Here is a 23,888-nt window from a genome sequence, read left to right as displayed (position 1 = left end):
CTCTAAGTACAATTTCTTCAAAGATTTACTTAAGACACCTGGGTTTTTTTCTACATGGAAATACATGTATTAAAGATTTGCAATGACCAGTACTTTCAGTTAGTCATTTAAAGTATAATTGATTTTGTTTTTAAGTGAAAGCAGACATATTTGTCATAACAAAAAAAATAAATCATTTAAAATAGGTGACTTTACAAGTGTAAAATGGATTAAGGTTAATCATAAAAATTAATAAAAAAATATTTTTCTCTTCCTTATTCAAACCCCTTTGAAAATTTTTTTAAAAAATAATTATTTTTGATTTAATTTTTTTTTCCTGTGTGCATTTTACCTGTATTTTTCCCAGTTTAGTCATAGCTAATTACCTCATTGTTTTGTTCCCTGTGCCTCGTCACCATAGATGTGGGGGCTAATGTGGCACAGCAGGGACCCTAAATCAGGCTCCTGCTGTGTGGTTCATGGCAATTTGCTGATGCTCCAGTGGGGTAGACTGCAATTTTGTGTTTTTATTTTAAAGAAAGTGCTGAGTTTCATCTCTGTTGTCACTGCATTTCACTATACAGGTATTATGAAGAAAAATTGTAAGGTTATACAAATTATATTGGTATATGTTAGTAAGGTTCAAAAAATATCTACAACATAAAGGAGAATTGAAAATATACACAAGTAGGAACTGAATACATCTGATTTATTTTGGTTCGTTTGAAAATATATTGAGGAAAACTATCTGTAGTAATCAACTCCATCAGCTGTGTTGACAGTTTCAAAGTGTGGGGTACTTTGCCAGCATGTGAACATCATGCCTAATGAAGAACACTACAGTCTCAATATGCATAAACACATACATGGTAAACTATGTATTATGAAAAGATAGGCAGAATTAGATAAAAATTCTGCTTTTGCTTAACTTTACTTAATCATCAACACTGCATATTTCATTTTACATGAAATATACAGTATAATCACAAGTACACACACACACTTTCAGAAACAGAACATCTGCAACACTATTAACCGTGAAGGTTCACAAATACTAAAATATACATGTAGTATGACTACAGAGGGTTAAAATAGAATTTTAAGAAGAACTATTAATGAACCCAGCACCATATGTTCTATGCAGCCTGAAACTGAAGGTCAGTCAATGCCTCGAAGAAAAGTCAAGTCAAAAACAGCTGCTTTTCGTGGAGGCACAGAGCTTGTATCCTCTAGCTGAGCTCCGTTTAATGTTTCACTGAGATGGGGAGCCGTGTGTTTTCTAACTGAGATGTGTTGAGTGTTTCATGAAATCATGAAAGCTTATGTTCCTTAAATTAACTTTCTATTTTTTGCCTGTTTACAGCAGTAAATTTTAGTACCTGTCAAGTAAGGGAAAACACAAGCATTTTTATCTGTTTAAAATACGATGCAAAGCATGCTGAGTTTGCCGTTCCTGTGTTTCTGACCTCAGATACTGTGAATCAAGTTTTTCTCCATCATAAAAGGTGATAAAAGCTGACTCCAGTGATGTTTTTTCTAGCTACAACTGTAGTGAAGCAGCACTTTAAGCTGCCTAGGTATTTCTAGGGTCTAACTTTTCCTAGATTGAAAAGTTTAAATGTCCAGAGTATTTTTTTTTCCAGACATGATTGATTCAAAGTATTATTTCTGGAGATCAGTATATGCAATCATTTAATTTTTAGGGACCTTGTTGTCAGAAGGGGCTTATCTGTTGTTCCCCATCACATATTTAAATATTTTAAAAAATTAAAATTTTGTGCACCGATTTCAAGGCTAATATGAAAAACCCATTTAAAAATGTAAAATGAAGTGCCTACCTATTTCATGAGGAATATTTCAGTGCCTTTCTACTTCACCTTGAATAGAACTAGCCTCTCTCTCATGTATTCCTATGCTGCCCTCATTCATTCAGAGAAGCAAGTACTGTAATAGTTAGCACTTCTGTCTAACGCGCTAAAGAGCCAGGTTCAAATCCCATCTTTTGCTGTAAAACCCTTGAGCAAAGTGCTTACTCACCTCTAAACTGTTGAATTTGTAACTACTGTATAGCTATTAAACCCTGCCTTTTTCAGTGGGTAAACTCAAGGAGAAGTAACATGAATACAAAAAGGCACTGGGGTCACTTTTTAGACACAGAACTTTCACATTTTTACATGGCATTTACATTTTCTACTGCATAACGGAAACTTTTATATTATTATATTAAAACTGCTTCAGCTAGCTTCAATATGGGAACAGACATCTTGAAAAAAAGCATTGGATATGCTTTGTTTTTCTCCAGGACAGATGTGGAGGGAGGGGTTAGGTTAAATCCTTGAAAATGATCTGATAACAACCATCACTGAGTTCTTCCATGCTTAGAACTTAGACCTTAGGCTATTGACAGAGCATAAAGGTAAGTCATTTTAGGAAACGGGGAGAGAAAAAAAAAAAAAAAGGGCAAAAGCAGCACAAAATCAGGATGTAAATAAAAACGAAAAACTGCAGTTCTATGCAGTAAATACAACCTAGAAATAGGTTACACAAAAAAGATACAAAAATTGGAATGCTGAACAAACCCTAACCCTAATACTAGGAACTATGTAAAAGATGACAGAAGCTTCAAAAGCAATGTGTAAATCTGGATTTCATTCCTGCTTTAATAAATCTTTTAAAATGTATGATTGCAGCATGTCATCTGGAGGACAGCTGAATGACCACACAACATATAGCACAAAAAATTTAAATGACTGCCATTCCAACTAAAGGTCTACGTGGAATACTTTGTTTAACAAAACTATGATGTTCTTTGGAGATTTTTTTTTTTAAACTTTTGCCTCAGGTTTTCAAATGAAAACATCACGTGATATTATTTTGCATAAGACTCAGTAAATCAATTAATTTAAATGGGCTTTATCATTTCTTTATACATAACACCAATCAATTTTCCATATTGCTTTATTTTAGCATTACCATCAACAAATTTCCATTTGAATACCATAGGTGTATGCATTTTTCAATTTAGTGATTAAGCTGAAAAGTGAATACTTCCCACTCAAACTCATATTTAAAATACTCATTTACAGAAACATCCATTATACTTCAAATGGTACAGTATATTAGAGTTCTACAAGCAGTTAGTATGGATATACTACAATATGATTACTACATGCCATCAATAATTTTGGTTAAGGATGTTCACCTTTTGCATCAGTGAGGATATCATAGGACATAAATCATAAAAGCATACTTTAGGTAATGTAACTGTTCATTCAGTGCAAATACAGTGTTTGTAAAAAAAAAACACCATATTTTATTTTGTTTGTTTTTAGCTTCATATTTTTGTCTATTAACCTTACAAATTGATCTTTTTCATTTTAAAACACGGAGCTTGGAATTTACTGCAGAAGCAAAATGCTAAAAATTTAATTCAGTTATACAGGACATTGTCTAGGAGCAGTATTGACCTTAGTCTGTCCATTTGTGGCAGAATTGAGGAAAAAAACAAAAACAAAAAAGGTATCTGTTTATCAATATACATAAAAATAATAAATGTGAATAATTAATTCCCCTCTGGTTTCTTTTGTACTCATTTCCTCTGGTTATTTAATACATACAGTATACTTTTGTACATGTAGCCCTCATTAAAAATAATCAATACACACACAAACTTCTAGACTTTGAGTGTTGACATAGCTGCAATTCAGCATCCTTTCAGTGTCATTTTACTGTTATTCTGGACATGTTAAACTTCTTAAAAATTCTACCACATAATGAAAACTAGCTTCCACTAGCTTTAGAAATAGCTGCTGTCATCCAAATGTCCAAGGCTTCATCTGACATTAACAACAAAGCATTATACCTCATTAAGAGTTTTACAAAAAGAGTGAGGACTTAATGTTTTGTCAGCATGCTATATTTCTGTTTGCCACAAATCATCAACTGTTTTTTTTTTGGTCAGAATCTTGTCCCCTAGCTTAGAGGCGTAACACATTTGGAAAGAGTTTGTTCCAGGCCAGTGCGTTCTGTTTGATTCCATGAGAGGTTGTCTGATTTATGGAGTCTTAATGCATGCTTTGCAAGTTGTGAACTCCAAACATGAGGTTTACAACCATTCCTTCCCTGACTGATTTCAGTGATCACATCTGAAACATGTTATGCATTGTAAACATTTTCTTCCAAAATCAGCGCCAAATCTTAATTAAAAAAAGGGAATATTTATATGGCATAGCTTTGTGCATGTATTTTTAATTTATTCTCAACAAACTATTTTTAGACGGTTCTTTTGGATTTTTCACAAATCACAGGCTGGTGATTAGCTGTGCATATCTGTGAGTGTAACAGCACCAGCTAAGTGAATAAATTATAAATAGAAACACACTGTGGTTACAGATAGCAGGTGACTGAGCTAGTGTTATAATTGTAAACACTGGGTCGCCTAAGTGAGAACACACTTTAGGAGTATTAAGAAAAATACCTAATCTGAAAGGGTTCAGTAAAAATCAATAAATATATGAGGCTATGGATTCTTCTTCTAACTCTTTAAAACTATGGAGTAACACTGTGCAATCAAGCTGCCACCGTTCATCTTAAAAATATTCTGGATGCGGTAGAAGGGCGCTTACCTCTAATATTTGCATGCACTAGTTTGTTGCATCAGTGAACACTCCTAGGACCTTTGAGTAATGTCGGTGGAGCTGGAGCCATACAACTTAGAAAGCAGTTGACATGCACATTTTTGGAACCTGACACTCTTGATGCAACGGAACTGACAGGGTGTAACAATTGTGATGTTGGAGCATGATTATCTGTCAGTCCTGCTTGGGTCTTGTAAACTCACGATGTCATGGGGTCTTCTGTAGTGACCTTCTATTGAAGGACCGTGTTACACTTTTGGTAATCCTGGTCTGTTGGAAAATTCACCCTAAAACAAAGCCTTAGCCTTTCCTCTGAAACACTGATGGTATTGCTATGTTGATGTCAGATGTACACTGATTGTTTTAGTTGTTTTTCTCCTTTGATTTTCACTGTGATGGTCTAAATCACCTCTTGAGCCATGCCTGATCACCCTTTTGAGTAATGAGTAGATGTGGTGTGAGGGCTACTGACAGTCACTTCAGTGTGTCTTTCTTAATCATTAAAATCAATTACTCTAAATATACATACACACATTTAAAGGTAATAAATAAATGTTCATGAGTTTCTTCTGAAGTTCTTCTGTTTCATTCTCAGTCTCCAAGTCTGAACTCTTTTTCTGTATTTAGTACAGGAAAAGTGGTTAATGTGAGTGAATAAATTTGTCACGTTTCCAGCATTGCTTGTTTCAAACAAGGCTTAAAATAATATTTATATTTTAAGCAGTGTACCGGCACTTACAAAAAAACTTCTTAAATACAAAATTTTGTACTAAGAATAATAACAACAATAATAATAAAATGCAATGCTACCCTTAAAAATAGATCAACAAAAGAGTAACAGAAAAAAGACAAAGAACAAAAACAGGATTTCAGAATTACTGCGAAAAAAGAATAACAAAACCCATCCATTATTAATAACTGCTTCGTCAGTGTACTGGTCTAGAGCCAATACAGGAAACACAGGGTACACCCTGGTACATGAAACACCAGTCTCTCTCTCTTTCTCACACACACACACACACACACACACACACACACACGGTTTAGAGTCAACAATTCCCCGAAAACACACTGGGTATTTACTCTGTGGCAGGAAATCAGAGCACCGAGAGGAAACTTGAGTGAACACACTAACAGAACACAGACAACTGGATTCAAATCCACAGACCAAGGCTGTGAGGTACCTGCTGTTCCACCATGCGACCTCACAACAACACAATTAGCCAACAAAATAAAAAGAGAATAACAGTGAAATAAATAAGAGGGAAGTTGGAGAATGGCATAGAAGAAAAAAAAAAAAAAACTTGCAAATGCTTATGCATAAGTATTTTGAATATGTGGGTCTTAAGCCTAGATGTAAAGGTACTCAGAGCAGTTCTAATATTCTCATATTTTCTGTAATTACAAAGTTTACATTTTCATTTATTAGATTGATTCCTGTAGGAGACAGGGAATGGCATTCATGCTTGACTGTTTGAGTCAGGGACACAGATGCTTGGATGATGCATGGACTGATGGAACTAAAAAAACATCACAATGGCTTGTTCTGTAGCTATGGCAACACAATGAAGATTCCCATGATGTCCCTTAAAGATGAAAATGGTTTTTTTCTGAACGCATCGGACCCCTCAAGGTTCTAATAGTCTTTTTCACCCTGAACACAATTCTGTCTTATTGTGACGAAGAAGGACATTAAGGCCTGTGCAGGAGTGAAGTGTCAGTATTGTAATGACCAACTATCATTCCAATCACTACTTTTAAGGCTGCTAAATTCTTTGCAATTCTCAGAACAGCTATTCCTTAGTTTAACTTTTTTATTCAGTTCTCAGCTAACCTCGCCTGACTTGTGTTATTTTCTTTATTTTGGTTTTTCACGGTATGACTAATTTGGCTTTTGCAAACCCCCTGAGCAAGGACAGGGAAGAAAGATTAAAGACTGCAGCCACTGCCCCTGACACGAAAAAATATTTTACCCCGAACTCTAATTTCTCAGCATATGGAGACCTTTACGATATTCGCCTTGCTTTTCTTTTTTTTTTTTTTTTTGAGAAAAATGCAGTTTGTAATAGGAGCCAAATATCTGCAAGGATATGTTGCCACAAAAAAAAAGAAACATGTCACCAACTTATCCAAATAGGCCACAGAAGAACAAAGTTTTGTCCCTTTGATAATACAAAAAAAAAAAAAAAAAAACAATTCTTAGCTCTGTAAATACACATTTATTAAAAAAAATCCCTTATTTGGCCCTAAGCTACTTTCACTCCAGACATACAAAAGAAATGTACTGCATTAAAGGCAAAACTCTGTAGAGGCTTATATTTCAAGTTAAACTCAGGGTAGAAGACTTTCATGATCATTTTTCCCTCGTGAAGGTCTTTAAAAGTGTGGTCCTATGCTGAACATTATCTATAGACTCTGTAGGATACCCATGGGGTTCTTTTTTCCGTAGCAATTTCTGAAATAAGTCCAGGTCAAACACCTGGCTAGCCGCAGCTATCTCCAGTGAGCCTGGTCTCCTCGCGGCTTCTTGGGCTGATTAAACTGGCCTCAATTCCATTTGAACCTGGGAGAGGTCAGAAGAAATGTGGGATGACAGGTAAGATGAGCTAACAAATGGGAAGGTGAGGGTATGATTCTTTGGAGTTGAGGGAAGCAGAGGAGCAAAAAGAGGAGGTAAAGAACTGGAGAAGGAGATGAAGAATGCACATATGACTCAAACTTTCACCCATAACCTACATTTTAATGCCCGGTAGTCCCATGTAGGGTGATGGCCATACATCTGGTGTTTTTCAATTGATTAAAACACCTCAAGGTAAAACGCTGGGAAAAAAAAATCCTGGCAAGAGATGTCAATGATGTGCAGTACACTTACTTTTGTACCCTTTTTACTCAAGAATTCTATGTCAGGTTATATTTTTCTTCCTTTATGTGTTTGTAAATGTATGTATATTTTGTGGCGTGGCAAAGACATAGCATTACAGACGCATTGTAAGGTACCGCACCCATTCACACACACACACACTTGCTGAAACCTCTTGTCCCAAGTGGGGTCGGCGCAAGCCAGAGCCTAACCTGGCAACACAGGGCATAAGGCTGAAGGGGACACACCCAAGACAGGACACCAGTCTGTCACAAGGCACCCCAAGCAGGACTTGAACCCCAGACCCCCCAGAGAGCAGGACCCAGCCAAACCTGTTGCGCCACCGCGCCCCCCGCACCCATTCATATATCAATTATATAATTGCTGTACACTCCCTACCACAGTAAACAGTCCTGCAGTAGCGTGAAAAGTGTTTCTGAAGCTTTGGATGCAAGTCTCTGTTGCTTGTGGATTGTTAGTGATGTACAGCACTATTAAGTAAGGTGTCTGACTATGCAATGTGAATTGGTTAAAAACACTCACCACAAATTTTTCTGTTATGATGGAATTCTCAAGATGTGAATTTTCAAGCAAAACAAGTTGCCTTTGGTATTAAGAACCTTGTGTTGTTGGAATAGAAACAGCGTAAATATATTGTGTCAATTTAATAAGGTATTTCAACCACTGTACTTATTATAATTAATAAATCACTTACAACAACTTCATGAATCCATCAAGATATAAACGAGTATTTTGTTCATGCCAGCATAGCTAATTATTGTTTTGTAATTAGATATCGTTTATGGCTCATATAGTACAGCAAAATATGTTCCGTTTTCTTTTAAGTTTTAGCAAATAAGGCTCCTCACAGAGTAGTGTTGCTGCTTTGCCTTGGTGATTAATCTTACACGCCAAACCAAATTACGTGCATGATTAAGACACACACGCTCCCCCATGTTGCCGTGTTACCAATTAAGTTATTTTTTTAAATGCATCTATCAGAATTCTTCAGTACTTGCACAGTCAATGAAGTAAAAAACATGGAATATGTTGCATCTTTTTTGGCAACACTTTAGGTGCTTGAAACCCAGTGGAAAACATCTACATTTTAAGAGCCACAAGGAAAAATTCTGAAGGAACTTCAAAGTAAATTTAAATTGTCAAAGTCTCAATTTACAATCCTCTCTTTCCAAGTGTAATTTTATATGCTGTTAGATGCACTATTGAATAAAAGCTTAAATGTAAACTTTTTCCTTATATACAAAACAAGGAAGGACTGACATAGTAAGAGGAAGAAACATTTTAATTAAATTCAAGATATCATAAAAGAAATTTAACAACATTGTGCATAACAAACTCCCCAATTTTTGCAGTGAAGATGCATCAATTGGCAATTTAAAATGTTGAATGGATTTGATTCCGCATGGAAGCTTCCTACAGAGTTCTGAAGGAGGAGTCTTTATAATAGGCTATGTTGTATCTTCCCGAACACCTGCAGGGAGCAGGGCTTTAAACCCAAACAAGCCTCCCTAAAGGAAGGCCCAACTCACCATGTCTGTGTCTGACACTGGCCCAAAGCTGGTGACGTAAATGTTCGTTTTCACCTCTGTTACACTTTCTGGAAGGGAAACAAAGGAGGAAATGACTCAGGTTGCCCATTTGAACAGGAGATGACCTAAAATTCATCCTCTTGCATAGTTAATGTGATCTAAATCTACCGGCAATTTCAACCTCTGAGGCAATGGCTTTGATGGTAGAAAATCTGGGAAAGAAAATTATATTCTAGTTGAGGGAATGGTACTTCCAGGCAGAAGTTACAGAATCTATAATGCTGCAAGCTTGACTGAACACCCTTACATTTTCCCATTAATCAAATGCTTGATCTATCTATCTATCTATCTATCTATCTATCTATCTATCTATCTATCTATCTATCATTGCTTGCAGAACATGTTCCCTTAACTTTCTCAGAGTGTGTTTCCATGGTATGGGGTAAAGATCATAATTTTGCAATAATTAATTTACACGGGGGAAGGAATTGGTAATTGACTAAACAGAAGTTGTGATTACATTACTCAATTTAAGTGAAAATAAATCTGTGTATACAGTGTGAAAGTTTTGTTTCTGAGCACTAAATAGGGACAGTGATGTGTATTGCCTGATAAACCATGGCTAAATGTGCATTTCCTCGGTCCCTGCGATGCTGTAATGCCAAAGCACTTTCTTCCAGTTGTGCTAAATCACCAAATGAAGCTTAAAAGAAATTGTTGGCTACCGACACATAATGGCAGAGATGTTTTCCTCCTAAACTACTGTGGGGGTTATGTTATGTTTCACAGGGGAGACATGAGAACTGAGTAACTTGAAATTACTAAATTAGGAGAAAGTAGTAGCAAAACACATTAAAAAGTGCTCAAATTGTTTGTCTTGTATTACATAATGCCAGGCAGGAAGCAACACTTCACGAATCCATGTAAATATTATACCCGCTAGAATGAATGTATTGAGAAATATGCCTGTCTGTCACATAATCGGGCCCCTTGCAATAACAAATTGCTGTAATGGCTTTTTCCGTACAACAGGCTTATAAATGTAGTATAGCATCAATTTTTGTCCTGTTATGTAGGCATTCTCTTCCATAAACGTACAGACACCTCTCGACTTACGTAAATAGACTGTTCTTCAACCCCTTACGTAAGTCAAAAGTTACGTATGTCAAATTCCCCCTCCTCCCTGACCAGTCAACGTATACAGTAGTAACATTAAGAATTTTTTCCATTTCAGTTATTGCACCTTGACTTTTTTCGTTATTATCGTTGTTTCCATGCTAGCTGTTCCTTTCACATGCTCCTTTACATGTGCAGTATCCTTCACTATCGTATTCACAGTTGAAATGGCTAAACCTGGTTCCTGTATTATACGGTAATCTTTGTCCACCTTCATACTTCCTTATTATTTTCAATTTCATCTCCAAATCGATTGCTGTACGCTTGCGAGATGTCTCCTGTTTTCCTTGAAGTGCACGTTTAGCACCAGGCATTGTAAATAATGAAATGGGTAAAAAATATGCAAAAAAAGCACTACACTAAGGAGAGGAGATGTGTTCATGGCTCAAAACATGTGGAAACTGGGAAGATGCATCTTCCTGTCTTGTCTGGCAATGCCAGCTTGCGCTTAACGTATTTCAGATGTTTTGCCTAAGTGCTATCTGTAAATAATGTGTATGCTGGGAATTTTCCTCGTTAATCTGGATTTCCGTAAATCATAGTTATGTAAGTAGAGGTGTGTCTGTACTTGGCATGATCCTGACAAACATGCAGGAGACCTTGCCACAAACACTCACACTTAACCCCACACAGGTGATTCCTGTCCCTGGCTGTCGATTCAGAGCAATCAACTCAACAGCAATGAAACAAACATGGAATAAATACTAAGAAAAAAACAAAAACTGAACAGAATAAATTCATTTAACTATGTACAAAGTATTAATTATGTTTAAAACAAGACTTCATGGGAGAACATTGTCCTGTCACATTGACATAATAATAATAATAACAACAACAACAACGACCCCTCACCAGGTCCATTAGGTACAACACATAGAGTGTGGGACTATCAATTCAATTCTCCGCTTCTCTCAACATAAATTGAGAGAATAAGCCATCCGCCATATCCCAATCCTGCAAATATTGTACATCCAGATTAATATCTCCAGGATGCATTTACATTACATTTACACTGATTCATTTAGCAGATGCTTTTCTCCAAAGCAGCACACATCTCATAGAAAATACAATGTGTGCATTACATTAGCAGTAAGAGTTGATGATTTCTAATCACCTTCCTAGTAATATAATATATATTTTGAGATATATAAACATTTACCTTACATCCATGCTTATCTGACAAAAAAACTCTACACAGCTTCTGGTCCAGGCCATGATGATGTCAAAATGTCTTCATCTAGGGTATACTTGATCACATGCTCTAAGCTCCTGAACTCCAGACCACCACAACCCTAAGTTGGGCAAGTGGTTTTTCATAACAAAGAAAAAAAAGTATAACCTTAAAATACAAGGTATAAGTAATACTTTTTGTTATTAATATGTAATATGCTGGTGTCATTTTCATGTATAAAAATATCTCTTATTGAGGTCTTTTAATTGATCTTCGGTAACACATTTTTTTCATCCAGGAACCAACTTTTTCCCCCATAAGAAATAATGGTAATAGGTTACCACTCTCACAAGGAGAGTTCACGTAACAGGGTGATTTAAGGGAAAAAATTAACCCCATTAGCGATATAAAATTTTTCCACCAGTGTAAACCAGAATAAAGCTTTGCCACGGTTAAAAAGTAAACTTTCAGATCTCATCAAGAGTCAGTAATTTACCAGCATTGGTTCTGTTTGGCTTAGCATATAATGTAAACCATATAAGGTAAGTAAATAGGTCTAATCTATCTCGGGGCTGAAATGGCTCACAGTATCGTGTTTAGTGAGCAGACCAGCTTGTTTCTATTCACGCAAACCCTTCTCGCAAATACAGAAATGCATCTCACCTCCCAAACCTGGGCGCAGACGATTATCATAGCCATCCAGCAGCCTGTCTAGTATTCTGGTGAAAATCGTGATGTTGTCTTTGCTGTCATCAGGAATGGGTTCCTTATGTCCTACCGTCCTGCCAAGGAGACGAGGAAACATGGATCAAACCCAAGAAGATAATGCAGTTCTCTAGATGGGCAACACTATGTATGATGCAGGAGCTGTCAGGGCAGCGTCCTGCTCGCCAGTAAATGAAAACCTTGCTATCACCTCAGTGAATGCACGGTTGTGTGTGAAGCTACAGGAATCAAATGCGTATCAAGCTCAGTGCAGACGCACATGTAACATCTGACCTCTGCCTATAGAGCAGCCACACCAGGAAAGTCAAGCTACACTTGTGCAAGGAGCAGTAAAGGCTTCTGGACATCTAATCTGCCCTGAGCAGTCATGGGTTCCATAATAATTAAGACACAAACATGTTGGATTTAATTTGATGTGTAGCAACATAGCTCACCAAGCACAGACATGGAACAAGGCAAAAACAATAGATTGAGGTCCAAAAGGATTAGTGAAGCCCGCTGTGCAGAAATCTGCTCTGCTGTTTTGCATAATATTCAGCAAGCAGTAAATGAGGTCTTCAGTATGCATTCAAACCTCAGTTTCTTTAATTGACTCAAATATGCAGAGCAATTATTATTCTTGAGTTTCTGCTCCCAGACCAACTACGTGATAGTGTGATGAAGGGCGAGCAAAAAAACAAGTGCAACGAGATGGTAAGTGCCCTTTTCAATCAAACCAAGAATCTGAGACAGGCTGACCCCTCACCACCATCCCCCCACCCCCTCAACATTTTCTGTTGATGACAAAACCACTCAGTCATGCACTTGTGCTAATAAATGTCGCTCCAAAGGATGCTGAACGCATTGCATCAATTCCGATGCATCCGAATGTGGAAGCTCCAAATTTGCGACCGCAGATCAGTGCCTGGTGTAAACTCTACCAGCTGCCAGTTCAGACAAAATGATGCTAACATATAGAGTCCTCACCCCATGTTGACCACATTAAGTGGCCATACTGACCTACCTTTAACTGGAACCTCATACTGATGAGCGTCATGGGACGGGTTGAAAGATAGCCCTAGCGCTGACTAGCGGAGAGCGAGCAGATCTGGGCCTAGAACACATGGACACATTCTCTCCTTCCCTTGCGCCTGCTACAAACACCAGCCGAGGAGGATTAGCTGTGCCAGGAAGGATCTTGGAGAAGAGAACATTGTAAATGTGCCACCGCTGAAGTGAAAAAAGTAAACTAAATAAAACGTAAAGCTTCTCCGATGGAATGAGAAAGGATTGTGTTGGTCCTTCAACTCAAAATGTTTTCCTCACCTTAATTTAGGATCGTGCCTTGTCTCCATGTGACAGATAATGTCAGGGTGTCATACGTAAAAGGAACACGTGACAAAATCTGTTTCTGTCTAATCTGCATTAATCTGCATTTTATTATTACTTTGTATCTTTGCAAAGAAAAATAGACTTTAATAATCCTTCTAGACACATAATGTGCAAAAAATTGAAAACTTTTTGCCATTTACTACTTTGCAAAACAACTGTTAACAAAAAAATTAATAGGCACATAACTGAATTATTATTACAAATTTTATTTATCTGAAGCCTTAATTAAAATGACATGAAGTGATATGCCCATTTGTTCATCTGAATATTCTTACTGGAGCAATTCAGAATAAGCAACATTTTTCAAAGGCACTGCAGCAGGGTCTGGAGTGGGATTCAAACCAGCAGCCTTCAGGTTATGAGTTAGCATACCCAATTGCCATTATGCAATTTTTTTATTATTATTAACTGTGTACTTAACTGACAATATTATACAAAGCTGCTTACAGTATTTGATCCTTTTATAGAATTGTACATTTTTACTGCAGTAATTCAGGATAAGCACCTTTCCCATGGGTACAGCTGCAACAGTGGGAAGAGGGGCTTGAGCTAATAACTTCCAGGCTTTTTCAAGCTTTTAAATACTATACTTCATGCTATTCCTAAAATTAACATTTTATTTACAGGCCAGGGGGGGCGCAGTGGTGTGGCGGGCCTGGGGTTCGAGTCCCGCTTGGAGTACCCTGTGATGGACTGGCGTCCTATCCTGGGTGTGTCCCCTCCAGCCCTACACCCTGTGATGCTGCGCTAGGCTCTGGTTTGCCACAAACCTGCTTGGGACAAGTAGTTTCAGCCTGTGCGTGTGTGTATATGTGTGTGTGTGCGTGTGTGTGTGTTTACAGGCCGATATGTATTGTATGTAAAACCATCTCTATGGGAACTCACAGCAAATAGACACCATAGCATACACTTTTAAGCAAAGAGCAGAGAAACAAACAACACACACACACACACACACACACACACACACACACACACACACACACACACACACACGTGATGATATATGCAAGCTTAGAAATAAACCAGTTTTTATTTATGAAAACTGATTTTAAAAAAATAAAAAATGTTTGGCTCAAACTTTTCTGGGTTTCTTAGGTTTGTCTATCAGTACTTTGTCTGTCTCCAGACATAGAGGTTTCATAACTGCAGAATTTTCAAAAAAAAATATATAATTAAAATGATAACTTCTGGCTAATTTTTATAACTTCTCTCAGTATTATCAATCTTAATTATGTTTGTAATCTCACTGATATTGGTGATTGTGTGCCCTCATGTGGTAAAATTCCATTTATTTTATCTGTTTTCAATTTTTGTCTTTCACTTACAACCAAGCATCACACCGATCTATGTTTCTGTGAACATCATGGGTGCAGGTGCCTGAGAGCTGAGAACATCACATGGTTCACTAGCTAAAGGCTGACATTTGACTGGTCATCTTTTCATTTTGCCTTACATGGGAACATTATAGGTATCTATTTCATTCACATTTCGGATATAATAACTAGTTTTGCTTAACACCTTTACTCGGAATTGATCTCTTCCGGGCATCAGTCATCCACTCCCGAATCATGCAAACCTCTGAAATCACAGACATACCCATTTGAATAGCTTATGGCCCCAATATGCTGTTTATTATTGCTATGTGTTCATTTAGTTGCTTAGCCACTGCTTTTATACATAAAGAGTAACAATTTCACTCAGTTTTGCTTTATATACCAAAGTACTTCAATAGAGAAACCTAGGTTTACATGAACCTGAACCTGCAACTGAGATGTTAACCCCTACACTGCCTGCTCCATTTTGCAATACATAATGCATCATGTTGCATTAACGCACACTGCACAGCAATCTGCTTGCTTCGGGATTTGTCTCCTTAATGCCTGGACTCACAGATGGCACAGATGTGAACATTTAGAAAGTGATGTCAGCTCAGATGGAGTGGATACGCTTGTGGATGCACTGCAACACGCTACTTCCTTGCCTACCTCTGAGCAAGTTCCAAACCACAGTATCTCCCCCCCAACCCTCGGACCACCAGCCACTTCTATGGTCACCTCTGGATATATCTCTGATAGCTCTCAACAAGACGTTCATTGTAGGAATCCATGCAGCTACATTCTGGTTTGGCTCTGCAGTCTCTGAAGCTGATTTTGTACATGTTGAAATACTGAATGTTAAAATGTAATTTACAACTCATTAACAAAGTGTGAAAGAAAGAAGTATACACGGAGGGGGGGTGAGAAACAGAAATGAGCAAGACAACAAAGCAAGCGTTCTGAGGTTTGCAATCACGGTACATGAGCAGCTGGTTAATTGTTTTCATTTCGTCATCCCCTTTCTACCAAGTTCCATAATTGACAAACAATACTTTGCTCTTGAATTGGTGCTCTGTTCCACAAAGACACACACACACATTGCCTGAAACCGCTTGCCCCGAGCGTGGTCGCGTTGAACCGGAGCCTAACTCGGCAACGCAGGGCGCAAGGCTGGAGGGGGAGGGGACACACCCAGGACGGGACGCCACTCCATCGCAAGGCACCCCAAGCGGGACTCGAACCCCAGACCCACCAGAGAACAGGCTCCGGCAAAACCCGCAACGTCAGCGTGCCCCCATTCACAAATACTATTTTATTTAATGAATTCCAAAATTGTTCTAAAATCCATACGTACTTTGGCTTGTCTTCATAATTAGACAGAAGTGTCATCTTAAAAGCATACCCTTCATACATCAGGATTCCTTCTCTCTGGGTGAGCTTAATTATCAGAAATAAGAAAATGATAACATGCTGAAGATCGGTATCCATTTAGCTTACACTGCAATAAAGATGTGGTTAAGAAGTTATTTTTTGTTCAATTAAAAGAACGTACTTTAGTCAGCCTTTGATAGTGTTCTTCATACATACAGATACTCTACATCATATTACATATCACATGATAAAACACTTTGCATCCCATTTGCCCTAACAAGTCATGGATTATCAGCCTCTCAGCATGGGTTTAATCCCTTTTCACTGGTGCCACACTTCTCTGCTCTTTAAACAACTGACCCCTACACTCTTGACTGACACACCCATTCGCAGTAAACGAGAGATGACAATCTCATAAATCCATGGCTGAAACAGAAAGTTTTGGAATATATAACATTAAAGAAAAGATATAATCCAATTGCAAAGCTGTTATTTATTTCTCTGTCATGTTACAGATGCTGTCAGACAACTGGATACCGATTTGTATACCTTTGAGCTTCTTTTGGATTCTGAATTTCCAGGTTTGTGTTTATTGTAGAATGAGTCACACAACATTAATTACTTATGAAACCATTCAGGTTAAGTGCCTTTAAGTACAAGAGCAGATCCTCTAGAGGATTCGAATGATAAGCTCTTGGCTACAAACTCATGTCACAACCACTGTGCTCCCTGTTGCCCCCCTCATTGAATGATGACTTCTGGTAAACGAGTTCAGGTTGCTTTCTCATTCAGTAGATAAGATCTGCTCATTTGTCTGCTGTTCCATATTTTTGGTGAGTCCCATCAGTGCCCCAGGTTGAGCTGGTACAGAACTCTATCACACCCTCCTGAAGTCATCACAAGCTGGGAATCCTTCTCATGCATCTTTGTACTTTTTTCCTGGTCACTGACTAGAACCAAACAGAGAGTTTTCTCTAGATAAAATATCCGCTTCTGTCAACATCTTCCATTCGGCTTCTGAAATTAATGCTACGAACAAACTACACAAAAGACTGCAGGTACATTTTTTAAATAGAAATCGCCATGTAAGAACTAAATATTTGCTAAGAGCTCAAAGTTCTCCCCATTGCTTCTTTGTGACCTACTTCCGAGTTTATTCAATCTCAGAAAAGTCCCATTAAATAAAAAAAGGTCAAAACCCTGCGGGCCTCATCTTATATTTATAGGGGTTAATGAAATATTATCCTTGAAACTATTACTGATAATTGCATTCAAATATGAATTCATTATTTTTAAATGATGTGCACTCAGAAAAACTTCCACCCTACATGCTCCAAAGCACATATGATATGTTTTCTCAGAGGAGGAATCTCTTAGGTTAAACTGGTCTGAGAGCTGTGTCAGACACATACACGTGTCAGCAATATTCCTATGCTATTTTATTCAGTATCACCCATAGGATAGAGGCTATTATGCTACGCTGTGTAACATTATAGTTGTTCAGTTACGCTCCTTCCAATGCTTCAACTGTCACGGGAACGAGGGCAGGAGACCGAGGAGTCGGTGTGGACGCAATGGCGGGTTCGTTTATTGTGGCACAGACAGTCAGGGACAGGCATGGGTCGTTCGAGGCACAAACATTGCTCTTGAGACGAGACAGGAATCTAAGTTAATCGGGCGGGGTAGGGGATCTAAAACCAGGAAGGGAGCAAACAGGGAACGAAGGACAAAGGGCAAAGAGGGACTGGGAGGACAAGGAGGTAAGTGGGATTCTTTTGCGATCACAGGAGAAGCGGTTTGACTCGATGAGGTTCCGCGACCAGGTGAGTCAGGATGGCATCTTTTATACCCTGCTGCTCTGATTCACGGTAGGTGGGGTCATTTGGCTTGAGGGCAGGGGTATGACATCAATACACACAGACACAAACACACTGTCTAAAACCACTTGTCCCAAGCAGGGTCGTGGCAAACCAGAGCCTAACCCGGCAACACAGGGCACAAAGCCTGCGGGGGGGGGCACACCCAGTATAGGACACCAGTCCCTCTCAAGGCACCCCACGTGGGACTCGAACCCCAGACCCACTAGAAAGTGGGACTCGGCCAACCCCACTGCACCACCACACCCCTGCACCCCTGACATCAATACTAACTGTTTATATTTACTGAAAAGAAAGGATTGAAAGCAATGTTGTCACTGCACTTATCAACTTAGCTCATATAGGAAGACAAAGTTTTAATCATCAATTTTTAATCAGGCCCAAAATAGTGTAATTTATGTAGAATTGTCACTAGGTATTAGAGGGTTCGTCCGGTCCCAAATGCACCATTCCCTGTGTTTAATATCCCGTAATGTTCTGAGGAAGAGAAGTGCCTGAAGGTGCTGTTTTTCATGTCGACTGTAGCAATAAGTAGCACCAACAAATAACTGCTCTTTGGATCATCAGCAGTTTATGTCCTCCAAGGATGCATGGAGAGCACACAGCACTAAGTCAGACCACTGCTCTTATATTTCTAGGGTACTTAACATCTAGACCTTATTTAATGCTTCTCAGTCTTACTTGTATGTGTATGTCACACTTACATCCGCATTATATTCATTTACTTAATGACCTTTTCCAGAGACACACACGTTGCAAAATTGTGTCAAAATTAAGATTTGTTCTTCCTGGGTTACATGAGTATGCTTGCTTTTTCTTTGCTATGCATTTAGCAGAAATTGTCATCCAGACTCATGTACATAGACACCACGATATTTCACAGGAGCTAACAGTGATAAGATTTCTGTAAAAAAAAACAAAAAACAAAAAACTCATAAGCACTCGATTTGAAAAAATGATGTTATTGCAAGGAAAAGGTCAGAAAAGGTGTAGAACAGAACAGTTATGCAATATCTGCATTTATGCATTTCCTATCAACAAAGTTTTACTGTGATTCGTATCCATATATTACATATTTAAATGGATGTAACACTATATTACCCATAATTCTAATTATGGAAAAAAGATTCAGAGGGCTCTCTTAAAAGCTTCTTGGTCAGAGATAAAGAAAGAAGCATATTTCAGAATAGACTCTGGACCATCTCAACCCTACAATGGACAAGTGGTTATGTACAATAGAGTGTTAATAACTTTAATAACTTGACATTTGCCATTGTCATTTTATACATTAACTCTTATAGGCTTAGCTACAATCATATTTAGATCCCGCCTATTTCTGAGACAATATCCACCATAACAGTGACTGTACACATTATTACATTATGCAATGCATTGAAACACTCAAATTTATGCAGAAGAATAAAAAGAACTGTGTTTCTCTATTATAATCCCCTTACCTTTGGAGCTTTATTCAAGTGCATCAAAAAGTATGCTTTCGAAAAAAGCTCAGAAATAAATATTCGCAGCTGCTTTAAAATTATTTAAATCCAGTTCATTTCCATGCTTGTTTTTATTCTATAAAAACTTTAAATATTTTGCAGATTTTTCTTTGCCACTATCTTATTTTGGATGCAACAAAAAGAAAATCAATTAATTAAATATAAAGAACCACACATAAATGGATCTTTTTGGTGTTAGAATGATTGTTCACTATAAAATAACAGAATTAAAAAACATTCTTAAACGTCATTCCCTAGGGCTGCTATGCATCATTTAAAATAATTCTTTTTTCTGTTCTTGCGACTTTCTAATTATTCAAGAAGTTTGCTTTTTTAACGATACAACTTTTATATTAGTTATTCAATTAGTTTAACTCAGAGATCTGTTCTATATGGATTTATCAAAGTTTCTTAATTCTCACACACACACTCAGACACACACACACACACACACACACACACACACACACACACACACACACACACACACACACACACACACAGTCTGAAACCGCTTGTCCCAGGCAGGGTTGCAAACCTAAGCCTAACCCGGCAACACAGGGCGCAAGGCTGGAGTGGGGGAGGGGACACACCCAGGACAGGACGCCAATCCATTGCAAGGCACCCCAAGCAGGACTTGAACCCCAGACCCGCCAGAGAGGGGTACCTGGCCAAGCCTGCCACACTAAGTGGTTGTTGGCAATGGATGGTTACTGAGCTTTGTAGGAAGTTTATTAATTAAGAGCATTATTTTTGGAAGCATTCTCACTTCACAACTTTTTTCCCCAAGTGCCTACTGTACATATTTAAAAAAAAAGTCCTGTGACAAAATGCTAGGGAAAAACTTTCTCTGAAAAAATTTGTGAGATATTGTGAAAAAACTGCAAAAAAGATTTGGACATTTCAAAGTACTGCAGAAAGTGCAGTTGACCTGAAAGAGCTGAAGAAAACGTTTAACCATTTCTTTGTAACAACTGGCTAGTGAAAAAAAAGCACTTCCTAATATCTTTTTAGGCAAAATATGGTTTATAGTTCTGTAGATTATTTTAGTGTTTTTATCTAAAAGCTATTTGTACTGGCTAGTTAAGGGCAAAAATGAAAAGTAGAAGCGAAAAAAAGCTTTAATTTATCAAGAAAACATCACACTAAGATTACTGCAATAAATTAATAGCAACAAAAGTAAATAACTAATTTATTAAAAAATTCATATTTTTGGAAGTTATCCCAAAATGTCCTCATGATCAAAGTCAGTCTTCTGTGATTCTCATTTGTACAGCTTATTGAGGTGAGAAACCAATTACCATAAGGGATGACATAATTTACCAGCGCAGCGTGACATCTTTGATAATCTGCTTGGTCAAAAACCATGGGGTTTATGCAACTGTATGATCAGGACCTTGACTAAAGGCATAAAACAGATGTCCATTTGCCTTCCTATGCATATCTAGCAATTTCCTCTTAAAACAACCTGAAAGGTGTAATGATATGGATGTTACAGTTTACCACGACTGTGGTATATTTGAAGTAGTTCAGTTTCCAATTAGAAAAAAGAAAATGTGATTAAGAATTAAAAAAAAAAAATCATGCCTTTCAACCTGAACTACTTCTGTTAGAGCAGCTATAACAGAAGGAGTAGGGGATTAAAACATCTTCTGCGAGTCTGGCTTTAATGTTCACATTGTGACAGGCCAAACACGGCTCTCGCAGCATATTTAGAGCTACGCCCCAGTGAAAGTGGCAAGACATTCACAATAAATCAGCGTCTCCCATTTTTCCACTTTTAATTTCTTTAAACAATACTCACAGAAAACATTAATAATTTAGGCTACCAAAATTACGAGTGCTCCAACCATCTGGCCAGAATAAATTGCATAAATCCTCCACTGGAAGGCTGTAAAAGAAGTCATTTGAAGCTGAGTGTTTCTAAATGGAACAGCAAATTCCAAATTAATTCCAAATTTTGCAAGAAAAAATGGTGAATGCACCCAAAGCAGAGACAGGACACTTAAACAGTGACATAATTATTTGGTTCTGGCACAAACCTCCCAGATGCTTGTCTCTGTCAAGGATGTCACCCTGGAATCTTTTCCAGAACTTGGAAGAACTTTGGTTAGAAACCTCAGTCATGACACATCAGGTCCCCCACATATCAACAGGTCTTGGTTTCCTGACGAAAAGATTCAGTATGTAAGCATCGTGGTCAGTAAGCTATGAACTGGTTGCAGCACTGGGAACGTACCACAGGGAGCCAAAATGCCAGAACAAATAAGAAACACCTTCTGCTACTGTAGATTTATTAACATTGTTATTTTACTTATATTACTTATGCCACATGTCTTCATCCATCTATCCAATTCCAATAACTGCTTGTCTTGAACACGGTGAGCTGGAGCCTATCCCTGAAAAGAGAGAGAGCACTTCCTACATGCTGAAGTTTGATGTGAATTGCTGCTCTCACTCATTTTCTGCCACTTCATCCAGCAGCAATGACTTGGATCTCAACAAACAAACAGCACAAAGAAAAAAAAGACAACAAAGTCAAGAGAAGTTGCCCTTCATGTCCATAATCATTAGGGACTAGGAGCTGAGGGACAAGGTGAGGGTAGGGAAGAGGACCACCAAAGAGCGGCTGTGATACTGCTGGAATGTTTGTACTCGAGAGGAGACAGCAACACAGATAGGAGTGTAATCAAGGTCTGGCCATTGGTGTAGCAAGTACGTCAAGAGACTGCAGAGATACCTACGACGACGGAAGGTAATACAAGGGATTAGTCCGTGACAACTTCATCCGTTAAGAAAGTCTCCCGCCCGCACTCTGTCAAAGCCTATTTGGAGAAGAGAGATGGTATCAGTGGCACCAAGAAGGATAGAGGACATGGGGAAGACAACCCTACTGATATGTACGCATATTCCAGTAGGAATGGGCACTCTGGAGCTTTGCAAGCCTAAAGGGATTATATGCAAACTGCTGCCGTGTGCTAGGGTTCTGGGTTTAGATGCAAACTTCACAGATACAAATGCTGCTGAAACTTTGGCTGGTCTACAGATCTGTGTTGCCATAAGAAGTGTGCATAAAGATTAATGAGATGGTACTTCCTGAGTACTCTGTCTCAACTTTCCTCTGACCAGGGGCACCTCCTTGGAATTAAGCAGTGTTTGTGCTCTGATTTTGATATATCTAAAAAAAAAAGATTAATTCACTGGAAACCATTAAAAATTCCACACTCTCAGTTGACCACTTTGGTTGATTTCATTGGCCAAGTTCTCTAGCAGTGACAACAGCCAAAGTTTAGTGCTGACCAGTCAGAGCATGAGTACAGATTCCCATCCAAGGTATTGCACTCCAAGGAAGTAAAAAGCACACACACACACACACACACACACACATTTTCAGAACCGCTTGTCCCATACGGGGTCGCGGGGAACCAGAGCCTACCCGGCAACACAGGGCGTAAGGCTGGAGGGGGAGGGGACACACCCAGGACAGGACACCAGTCCGTCGCAAGGCACCCCAAGCGGGACTCAAACCCCAGACCCACCGGAGAGCAGGACTGTGGTCCAACCCACTGCGCCACCGCATCCCCTACGAATTGAAAAACAATGTGATTTAAATCTGTTAACATTTAATATGTCAATATTTTAACATATTGTCCAATGCCCAAAGATGTCATTTTCGCCTCGTTCATTTATCCTTGATTTTATAAGAACACACACACACACACACACGCTTTCTGAACTGCTTGTCCCATACAGGGTCGCGGGGAACCGGAGCCTACCCGGTAACACAGGGCGTAGGGGACACACCCAGGACGGGACGCCAGTCTGTCGCAAGGCACCCCAAGCGGGATTCGAACCCCAGACCCACCAGAGAGCAGGACCCGGTCCAACCCACCGTGCCCCCCCCTTATAAGAACACATTTTCGTGCAAACTATTTCACCTTTTCAATGAGGTTTCTGCTATCTCAAAAAAGTCAGTTTTTCAGCTACCACAGTATGAGTTGATCTACATCAGTAAGACAGAACCTGTCACCCACAATATGTATTCTGACCACACTGAAAACTTAGGCAAAATAAACGCATAATAAAAACATTTGGTGCAACTCCAAAAATCAAGTCTAATGTGGTACCATGTATTAAATAGCCTAAATATACAGTATAAGACAAAGCTAATTTAATGGGAAAAAAGGACATTTGAAAAATGTGTTAAAATTGAAAAGGGAAGCCATTTGTCAAGCACCATTAAATGAATCTGAGCCAACACTTTCCCGCTCAGCTAATCCTGTGAGCTGATCATGCTCAAAAGTTTCTGCTACTGTTAGGGGTCATTTGGAAAATGGTATTTTTAAATGGAC

General features: G+C 38.5%; 1 protein-coding gene across 2 annotated transcripts in view; it reads right to left on the bottom strand.

Moving 5' to 3' along the window:
* gabra3 (gamma-aminobutyric acid type A receptor subunit alpha3) overlaps window positions 1-23,888 on the bottom strand; it is an 85,646-nt gene that overhangs the window by 42,732 nt on the left and 19,026 nt on the right. For both annotated transcript variants that reach the window (XM_018751763.2, XM_018751765.1), the window contains exons 3-4: window positions 12,037-12,155; window positions 9,027-9,094 (exon numbers count right to left, since the gene is read on the bottom strand). In XM_018751763.2, coding sequence (XP_018607279.1) covers window positions 9,027-9,094; window positions 12,037-12,155 — 187 coding nt within the window. The remainder of the gene's footprint in view (window positions 1-9,026; window positions 9,095-12,036; window positions 12,156-23,888) is intronic.

Source organism: Scleropages formosus, chromosome 4, assembly GCF_900964775.1.
Source record: "Scleropages formosus chromosome 4, fSclFor1.1, whole genome shotgun sequence".
Classification (NCBI taxonomy): Eukaryota; Metazoa; Chordata; class Actinopteri; order Osteoglossiformes; family Osteoglossidae; genus Scleropages; species Scleropages formosus.
This window is presented reverse-complemented; position numbering and strand designations above follow the sequence as displayed.